This window comes from Miscanthus floridulus, chromosome 8 (genome assembly GCF_019320115.1).
Source record: "Miscanthus floridulus cultivar M001 chromosome 8, ASM1932011v1, whole genome shotgun sequence".
Lineage (NCBI taxonomy): Eukaryota > Viridiplantae > Streptophyta > Magnoliopsida > Poales > Poaceae > Miscanthus > Miscanthus floridulus.
This window is the reverse complement of record NC_089587.1, coordinates 176,279,134-176,287,583: the sequence shown is the minus strand read 5'-3', so window position 1 is coordinate 176,287,583 and position 8,450 is coordinate 176,279,134. Positions and strand designations below refer to the sequence as shown.

Sequence of the window (8,450 nt, the reverse complement as noted above, 5' to 3'; positions counted from 1 at the left end):
TCACCATGCCGTCCGTCAGGAACGGAGTGGAGCGCCACGACCGGCTGACGATGCCTGCATATGATGCCAGTGACGAACAGGGCCATGACGTGGAGCCATCCCCATCATTATCTACAGGACCGGTGCAGGACCCACATAAAGGAGATGAAGGATGCCGCGACCCTAGAGGCCTTCTTCTCCCTCGCTTTTCTCATTTTCTCTCTTTTATCTCTCTGTAAGCTGCACCTTCCCCTTCACCTATAAAAGGGGAAGCAGGACGCCCCATAAAGGGGGAGGCTCCAGCACACAGCTGAACGAGCTCAACAAGACTCAACTCCGTTTGATCTTTTCACTAGAGACTTGGGACCTTCTCCCTCTCTTGCCTGTTTGTAACCCCTACTACAAACTAGTGCCGATAACACGAGCAGCAGCAGACTGGATGTAGGGACATTCCGCCCGAACCAGTATAAATCATTGTGTCCTCCGAACACACCATCCGGGCCAGACGCGCAGATACAAATTTACTAGCCGGTGGTTCGAAACACCGACATTAGGTGGATGGATGTTGACATGTTTTAGGGCTCTAGCGCTTTGACTCCATGCGGAAGCCGAGAAGCACCACCAAATGGCGATTTCGACAATAGTTTCTCCCTCGACTCAAGTTGGAGCAATTCATGTTCTTTTACGTCGAGTGGGGAGTGAAAACATCTACTCCTCCCTCCCCCTTGGCATTTCATTCAGTGTTGCGCTCCGTCGTTGCTCTTCCTCACTTGCTCGCATGCCACTCATACTAGTGGCACTCCTCTCTACCTCTTCTCATCCTATAGCTCTCCTCTCTACCCTCTATCTTGTTGCTCCACATTGTGGGTGATGAGTAGTGGCTTGTTGACAGTGTAGATCCGCAACAATGACCAAGGAAGACGACACAGGGAAGGGAGGATCTATAGTGGTGAGGGCTGCTATGATGATTCCTAGCTAGGTTGATGAATCTCAGCGCGTTTAGGGACTGTTTGGTAGCGCTTCGGCTACTCCGCTCCATGCGAGAATCCGAGGAGCGCTACCAAACAATGATTTTGTGGATAGCTTCTACCATGAATTGAGCCAAAGCGATTCAACATTGATTGGGGGGGGGGGGGGGTTCCAAAACAAGGTATTCCCATCAATTCCCTTCCACTTTCGCCTTCCCTCATCATCTTGCCTAGTGCTGCACCCACACGTCGCTCTTACGCAACCCCGTCTACCCGCACGCCACCCGTTCTAAAAGAATCTACTCCCTGTCAATTCCCTTATGATGCCTGTCTTAAAAATGATTACTAGAGACATGCTTATACTTGGAGGCCACTTAACCAAAGTCTTTAGATGTGTCCGTCTCTGTTACTTAGAGAGGTTGTCCTCTAAAAGCATTTTTTTCTCGTGGTGCATCAAGCTACTAATTAGAAACATGAAAAAATGGAATGAAAATTCTGGCATAACGCGCTTACTTATATACAAAAAAAGATAATACACGCCCCAACAACAACTGATAGGCTGGACTAAGTGGTTCCTTTATATAGATTTCTTTCTAGAAAAAGAACCCAAATAAGAATTGGATATCAAGTAGAATATTAAAGGAAGATAAATGTGCAAAAACTAATGTCTTTCGTTCTTTTTCAAGAAAATGAGAAGGAAAAAAATAGCTAGTTAGTACGAAAACTATTTATATCTATATCTAATATTAAAGGTGATAGATTTCTTTCTTTCATCTTTCACCCTCTCTGTCCATCGACCACTCATTTCTCTTACCTCACTCAGTTCGCTGTTCCTCACTCTTATCATTTTCGCTTTGAGTTTTGAGCTGCAAAAGTTTCATTGGCGCCACACCACTCATATCATGGTCTGGCCGCTCTAGCCCATTCACGTCGCGGCAGACGTGCGGACGTGTGACTTGCCTTACACCCGTAACAGGTGCACACAATAACCATCTATTTAAGATGAGTCAATCTCCTATCAACTTTGCATACACGATTAATCATTTATTGCACTAGCATTTATTTTAGCCCTTGAAATTCATTTAACTTAAGATTGGGCTAGGACTAAATAAATCCAACAAAAATAGATAGCTCATTATCATTGGCATTATATAGCAAAAAAAAAAACATAAGATTTGTGTTTCAGATTCACTATATAAGCACTTTTGGTAAAACTAGCAACATGATGATCTCAACTTTCAAGAACGAGAAAAAGACTTTCTTCGGGAGAGAGGCAGAAGGAGGGAGATGCTGAAAACATCGCCACCAGAGCTTCCGTCCAAAACCTACCGATGTGCCGTCGCAATTCCACAAAAGCAGGCACTGGCGAGGTGGGGGAATCCACCCAGGCGGACGCACCCCAAATAAACGTAGGCCACACACGCCGCGAGCGACTCCGCGAGAGCAGCGAGCGAAACACACCCCGTCCGCGTCCGTCGGCTCCAGGCTCCAGCCGCCAAGCGGAGCGGCGACGCGCCGGCTGGTCGCTGGAGCCAGGTGCGCTGCCCGCTGCGCGTGGGAAAGGCGCCGCCGTCATGTGACGTCGCGGGCGCTCGCACGAGCCCCCCTCCCCGCACCACAGCCAGCCCTAGTACTACTCCTGCCTGCCTGCCTCTCCATAATAAAATCTCCCTCCCTCCTCTCCTTTTCTCTCTCTCTGCCTCCCTTTGCGCGCCTGTGATTGTGATTCTCTCCGCTGGCGCTGGCCGCTGGGATGCAAGGTGATTGTCTTCCTCTGTTTTCTTCTCCGCCTCTGTTTCCTTGCCAAGATTCCTTCCGCTCGGCGTTGTATTGCATGCTCTCTGCCATGGCCCCGCGGCCGCAATTCTTCTTCTCCTCTCGTTTCGCAGCGCAGATACGTACAGCCTAAGCAAGCAGCCCTGGTTAGGCACGCTAGGCATGCATGTGCAGTACGGTAGCTTTTGCGGGAGGGTGGTTGTGGATTCCGACCGCTGATTCGAGGGTTTTGAGGTTTCTGCCATGGATGCCCACGGCTAAGCAATTGCTGCTCGGTTCATTCAGATCTGTCCTGTCCTCTGTTTGTGTGTGTCGTCCCGGCCCCGTCTCGTGTTGAGTGGTCACCGGAGTTGCAGCGTGAATTCGGTGGCTCTGAGGGGAGGCCCATGCTGCTCGAGCTCTGGACTGCTCTTCAGGTTTTGGCCAGATACTGCTCGCGATTTGCGGGAGACCAGGTTTTGGCCACTGGTATCTCTCTCTCCGTCTCCGATGAAGGTGTGCGAGTGTACCGAGGTTTACGCTAACTATTTTCCCGTTTTGATTTCTTTCTGAAATTGTTCCTAAATCAAGACTGGAGTAGTACCTCTCTTTTTTCAAAACCAAAGCGAAGAATCTTTATCCTTTCTCCATTTCCGGCAAGCGGCAGCATATCCCTTCTCTAAACTAGTAAACTTTGTTCATGGCATGTGTCGGTAGGTAGCCCAATTCGGTGTGTTCCAATTTTGCTCTGCTCCTATTTTCAAGGTTGATTCATTTTTCCCACTTTCAAGGTTTTTTTGGGAACAAGTGTTACGTAGAATACTATTATAGTTTAGATTTTCCTTTTGAGAACTTCAAATTTAACCTGAACTTTTTTTTCTTTTGCAATTAGCATAATTTTGCATGATCTCTACGAACTTCCCATGTCTGATTTCACTTTTTTTTTGGGGGACGCCAACTAGTTTTCGCTGAAAAGAACTGATTCTCATGGCCCTGATATTCTTTTTCCGCGGCTATTGGAATCGCTGCATCGTCGAGTCAACTGGATCGCTCTTCCTATTGTCTTAGAAAATTTGCTCAAGGGTATGAGCTCTGACCCAGCTGGCCAGCTGTTCGTAACGTATAGGAATTTTCCTTTTACGGTTTTAGGCATACAGTACGTATGACCTGAGCAGACCTTAATTATGTACTTCTGCAAGAAGGTTTGTACGGGCTGGTATCATCATCACTGACTGATTCATGAACAATCGTGCATTAAGCTATGTGATATCCATTTGTTTTTTTTCTCTCAAAATTGTTTGCATAACGCCACAACCTATCTAGGGATCGATAGCTAGGAAAGTCAACTTGTTCAGCCGAGATGTCAACGTTTCTTCTTTTGGAGAACCGAAGATTTTAACATGCCTACCTATTGCACAAACTCTTGTTCTCAAGTAATCATGGTGGTCCTCAATGATTTTTTTGTCTCAGGCTCATGCTGTGCTTGGCATCTTTTTTTTCTTCATCCATTCATCAAAACTAACTCTAGCACCCAAGGTAAAGTTAATTATCGGGAAAAATAAAAGCCATATATCAAACGCAAGTAGAATAGTTAGGCCACTTGTTGTTTTACTTTTTTTTTACCTTCAATTATTAGTGTACCATACACTTTGTGGTCTGCCAACAAAATATAGATCTATTTTTGATAAAAAAAATCCTGGTCAACGTTCTTCCTAATTATGATTGGCTGTTCTCTGTTTACTGGCGCTACTATAATGAATCATTTTCTCAAGTGCGGTAAATAGAGATTTTCCTTACGTAGTTCTATGGTTAAGTTCAATTGCATGACTTGGTGGATGGTGTCAACTATGAACCCTAAATAATAATAATAAACCATTCTTACTTATTGAGCACCATATTTGGAGTACAAGAATTTCACGGGATAGTAATTATATGCTGTTGTGAAATTTTTGCATGCCAAATGGGACCTAAGTTTTTTCTAGAACAGAATCCCAACGGTGTTTCTACTCCTTTTTGCAGTGTTGTAGTCTGAAGAATTCGATGGCAGCGCACCTTGGCTTCCTCTGCGTCTTATTGATGATCAACTGTCAGTGAACATAAGTATACAGTTTAGTCTATCAGAGAGGTCAAGTACCTCCTGGATCACAATTTTTATACTGGAGCAAGACAGTAATGGACCGGGCAGACACATCTGGCTTTGTTAGCGGTGGATCAGATGGTACTTCACTGCTGCTGATATTCTTTCACTTCGTCTACTCGACTGTGCACATACAAGAGATCAGTAAAGTAAACCACTGATCTCACTGTGCAGAAATACACTCTCCTCATTGTTGTTCGTCCACCACCTTCACTGTATTTTTCAAGTACTCAGCCTAGATGAATAACGGTTTCGCGGGTGTCCTCCACCGCGGAAACCAGGCTCTCATGGATGATTCTGCAGTGTCAATTGGTTTCTCAGTGACGAGCTACACAACGGGTAGCCATGGTCAGAGTCAGATAACATTTGGCACAGACCAGCTGGGTTCAGCAGTGAACAGTAGCAGCAGCCATGGCCACAGAGGTTTTCAGAGGCCGATTCATGCGCCTTCTCAAGATGATGGATGCAGGCTAGTCCTCGGGCTGGGTCCGACTCCGGACCCGGACGTTAACTCTTGTGATCAGCAGCAGCCTGCCGGAGCAGACAAGTCGAGACCACCTGTAACTTTGTTTGGCCAGAGCTTCTCCTTCGCTGATCCAGGGGCGCTGAGCCTTGGGATTCATCAGGGGCGAAATGCTGGGGCAACTAAACACTTAGGCGTACCTGCTGGAACCATCATCTCCTTTTCCACTGTTGATGAGGGCTCCACGTCCGCCAGGAGAAGCTCCGGCGGCTACATGCCATCGCTGCTCTTCGCGCCTCGGCCAAACTATTCAACAGCCGAAGAGGAGCAGGGTTTGCTAGATGATGCAGACGACAGTAATGATGGTACTGATCCCCGCGGTTTTCAGCTCAGCCCTGAACCTTCGGCATCCATGACGGAGGCTTCATTTGGTGGCGTGAGCTCTGATGTCGTGACCGTGGTAAGCAATCCTGGACAGCAGGCTCAACGCCGGCATCCCAAGAAGTGCAGGTTCAAAGGGTGCTCCAAGGGCGCGCGAGGCGCGTCGGGCCTGTGCATCGCGCACGGCGGCGGGCAGAGGTGCCAGAAGCCCGGGTGTCACAAGGGCGCCGAGAGCCGCACGGCCTACTGCAAGGCCCACGGCGGAGGACGACGGTGCCTGCAGCTCGGCTGCACCAAGAGTGCGGAAGGGAAGACGGATCACTGCATCGCCCATGGAGGCGGCCGACGGTGCGGCTACCCTGACTGCCCTAAAGCCGCGCGGGGCAAGTCCGGGCGGTGCATCAAGCACGGCGGCGGGAAGAGGTGCGCGGTCGAGGGCTGCATCAGGAGCGCCGAGGGAAGGGTCGGGCTGTGCATCTCTCACGGCGGCGGGCGGCGGTGCCAGTTCCCGGACTGCCGCAAGGGAGCGCAGGGCAGCACCCTGTACTGCAAGTCGCACGGCGGCGGGAAGCGGTGCGTCTTCGAGGGGTGCGGCAAGGGGGCCGAAGGCAGCACGCCACTGTGCAAGGCGCACGGCGGCGGGAAGCGGTGCATGTACGAGGGCGGCGGCGTGTGCCCCAAGAGCGTCCACGGCGGCACGGACTTCTGCGTGGCGCACGGCGGCGGGAAGCGGTGCGCGGTGCCCGGGTGCAGCAAGAGCGCGCGCGGGCGCACGGACCGCTGCGTGAAGCACGGCGGTGGCAGGCGGTGCAGGGTGGACGGGTGCGGCAAGAGCGCGCAAGGGAGCACCGAGTACTGCAAGGCCCACGGCGGCGGGAAGCGGTGCAACTTCGGCGGCGGCTGCGAGAAGTTCGCGCGCGGCCGGAGCGGGCTCTGCGCGGCACACGGCACGCTGGTGGCCTCGCAGCAGCGCCGCGGCGGCGGCGGCATGATCGGGCCGGGCCTCTTCCACGGCATCGTTCGGTCCGCCAGCGCGGCGAACATAAACAGCGACTACTCGTCGTCGGGCGTGAGCACGGTGTCGGACTGCGGCGGCTCGCCTGAGGCGGCGACGAGGAGGCAGGAGCTGATCCCTCCCCAGGTGCTGGTCCCCCACTCTATGAAATCCTTGACGGCGGCAGCAGTGCAGCCATCGGAGACGAGCAGAGAGGGAGGGGTGGTCGCCGTCCCCGAAGGGAGGGTGCACGGCGGTGGCCTCCTGTCGTTGCTTGGCGGGAGCTTCAGGAACGTCGACGTCGACAAGCTCTGATTTAAACAGGCAGCGCTTGAGGCTCGATTTCTACTTCTACAGCTCTTTTTTCTTAAAAAAAGAGAGAAAATTTGCCTTTTTCTGTTATAGCTGTCAGATTATTGTTTGTGTATAAAACATTTTCTTGTCTCCAGATCGAACTTGTATGGTGAAATTTAGGTTAATTTTGTTTCCCTCGTGTCATCAACATCAAGGGTGAAGACATGAATTTGTTGGGGCTTGTATATGGTTGAATTATTCGTAGCAGGTCCGAAAGCTTTTGGGATGCTAAAGCTTTACTGCTGTTGCTGTTGCTGTTGTGAATAAGATCAATGTGTAACAGTCAAACTTTGCTACACTGTGCTGAATTATCAGATGATGATTTTCAGTAACACGTTTCGCTGCAGATGGTTATTGTGTTTAGGGTAAAGTCCAATTTACACCCTCTAATTTTCACCAAAGTCCGGATTTCAACCTCAAACTTCAAAACCGGATAACCTTGGCCCTCCAACTCTCGAAACCGTTCAACTTTCAACCTTCTGGCGGTTTTGCGGGTGAACAATAACTTTTGATATTTTCGGGAGGCGCCAAAATTTTATATTATTTTTTGAGCATCTTAACGTTCTCAAATGAAAAAACTCAAAACTACAAAGTTGTAGATCTCATCGAGGTCTACAATTTACATATAAAAATTATCTTCATCCGACATCGTATTGAAGGGTTTTCTATTTTTTGAAATTTGAGTCTCATCACGCGACAAAAATGGTGCTGAAATTTTATATTATTTTTTGAGCATCTTAACGTCCTCAAATGAAAAAAACTCAAAACTACAAAGTTGTAGATCTCATCGAGGTCTACAATTTACATATAAAAATTATCTTCATCCGACATCGTATTGAAGTGTTTTCTATTTTTTAAAATTTGAGTCTCATCACGCGACAAAACAACGCGTGATGAGACTCAAATTTCAAAAAATAGAAAACCCTTCAATACGATGTCGGATGAAGATAATTTTTATATGTAAATTGTATACCTCGATGAGATCTACAACTTTGTAGTTTTGATTTTTTTCATTTGAGGACGTTAAAATGCTCAAAAAATAATATAAAATTTCAGCACCATATTTTGTCGTGTGATGAGACTCAAATTTCAAAAAATAGAAAACTCTTCAATACGATATCGGATGAAGATAATTTTTATATGTAAATTGTAGACCTCGATGAGATCTACAACTTTGTAGTTTTGAGTTTTTTCATTTGAGGACGTTAAGATGCTCGAAAAAATAATATAAAATTTTAATGCCTCCCGAAAATACCAAAAGTTACTGTTCATCCACAAAACCGCCCAGAAGGTTGAGAGTTGAACGGTTTCAAGAGTTGGAGGGCCAAAGTTATCCGGTTTTGAAGTTCGAGGTTGAAATCCGGACTTTGGTGAAAATTGGAGAGTGTAAATTGGACTTTACCCTTGTGTTTACTATGG

General features: G+C 48.2%; 1 protein-coding gene across 2 annotated transcripts; it reads left to right on the top strand.

Moving 5' to 3' along the window:
- Positions 1–2,366: 2,366 nt before the first annotated feature.
- On the top strand, positions 2,367–7,297 carry LOC136477586 (uncharacterized). 2 transcript variants are annotated; one of them, XM_066475791.1, is made up of 2 exons: positions 2,367–2,577; positions 4,722–7,297. In XM_066475791.1, the coding sequence occupies exon 2, from the start codon at positions 5,079–5,081 to the stop codon at positions 6,990–6,992; it is 1,914 nt and encodes a 637-aa protein (XP_066331888.1). In that variant the 5' UTR covers positions 2,367–2,577; positions 4,722–5,078; the 3' UTR covers positions 6,993–7,297. The 2 variants fall into 2 exon arrangements, with proteins under 2 accessions (XP_066331888.1, XP_066331887.1); XM_066475790.1 differs by having other exon boundaries at positions 2,367–2,707.
- Positions 7,298–8,450: the final 1,153 nt, after the last annotated feature.